General features: G+C 42.3%; 1 protein-coding gene across 1 annotated transcript in view; it reads right to left on the bottom strand.

The window, feature by feature from the left end:
- Positions 1 to 1,012, bottom strand: part of DCTN5 (dynactin subunit 5) — a 58,351-nt gene that overhangs the window by 32,508 nt on the left and 24,831 nt on the right. The window contains 1 exon segment of the mRNA XM_007958698.2: positions 737 to 848. Coding sequence (XP_007956889.2) covers positions 737 to 848 — 112 coding nt within the window.

The raw sequence follows: 1,012 nt of genomic DNA, 5'->3' as shown, positions 1-1,012 counted from the left end.
TACCCTTGCAGCTGTGTACCCTTCACCAATCACGTAAGCTCAGATATATGATATCTACCTATCCCCACTGTGCCCCCAGTCTTAGATAGCCTGCCTCTGACTCCTCAGACTTGTCTTTCAGTGAATTATGGTTTTGTAACTTTTAGTTCCTGCTTCAATTGTACAGAAACGTTTTCTTCCTCACTGTCTGGCAGAGCAGCCATCTTTACTCTATGAATCTGGACATCTTCCTGGCCTGGACAGTCTCTATCCCTCAATAAACTTTATTTTGCTTTTACTTTAAGCAGACTCATGATGTTGCTCTACAACAGATGATTAAATGAAATCATCTGAGGGAAGAGTTTATCATATAGAAGAGGTTCAACAAAGATTCTCAAAAAAAAAAAAATTCACTGCCATCAAGTTGTTTCTGACTCACAACCCTTCCTTGGGTTTCTGAGGCAGTATCACTATGGAAGTAGATTGCCCAATCTTCCTTCCAAGGAGTTGCTGGTGGGTTTGAACCACCAGCCTTCTGGTTAGCAGTCAAATGCCTTAGGCACTAAGCCACCAGAGCTCCTAACAAAGATTAGCCATTATTATTAATGTTAGAGAAAGCTCCAAATTTAGCAAGAATGACCCAATCTCCAGAAGACTGCAAGACCCTCCTACCTGCCTGGTCAGAGAAACACTAATGTGAGGGAAAAGGGCCAGGAGGAAGGGAGGCTGTTTAGCCCGTTAGAGTCACCATACTCACAATCACACAGTTCTTCCCAACGTGAACATAAGAACCAATCTGAGCTGCATTGACCACACAGTCTTCCTCAATAAAGACATGGTCCCCGATATGTAAGGGAAAGAATGCCACTCTGCAGAAGGAAAGGAGACAAACAAGCAGAGGTCAGGGTTATATACTTTTGGTCAAGGTTTACAGAAGTGCAGTTCATAATCTTAACTTCATCAACTTGTCTTAATAAGACCACTCCCAGCAAGGAAAAAGTCCTCAGACTAGAGAAATTCTAATTGAAGATGA

The sequence above is a fragment of the Orycteropus afer genome, unplaced genomic scaffold, assembly GCF_000298275.1.
Source record: "Orycteropus afer afer isolate SDZICR_OR568_19922 unplaced genomic scaffold, OryAfe1.0 scaffold01085, whole genome shotgun sequence".
NCBI classification, from domain to species: Eukaryota; Metazoa; Chordata; class Mammalia; order Tubulidentata; family Orycteropodidae; genus Orycteropus; species Orycteropus afer.
This window is presented reverse-complemented; position numbering and strand designations above follow the sequence as displayed.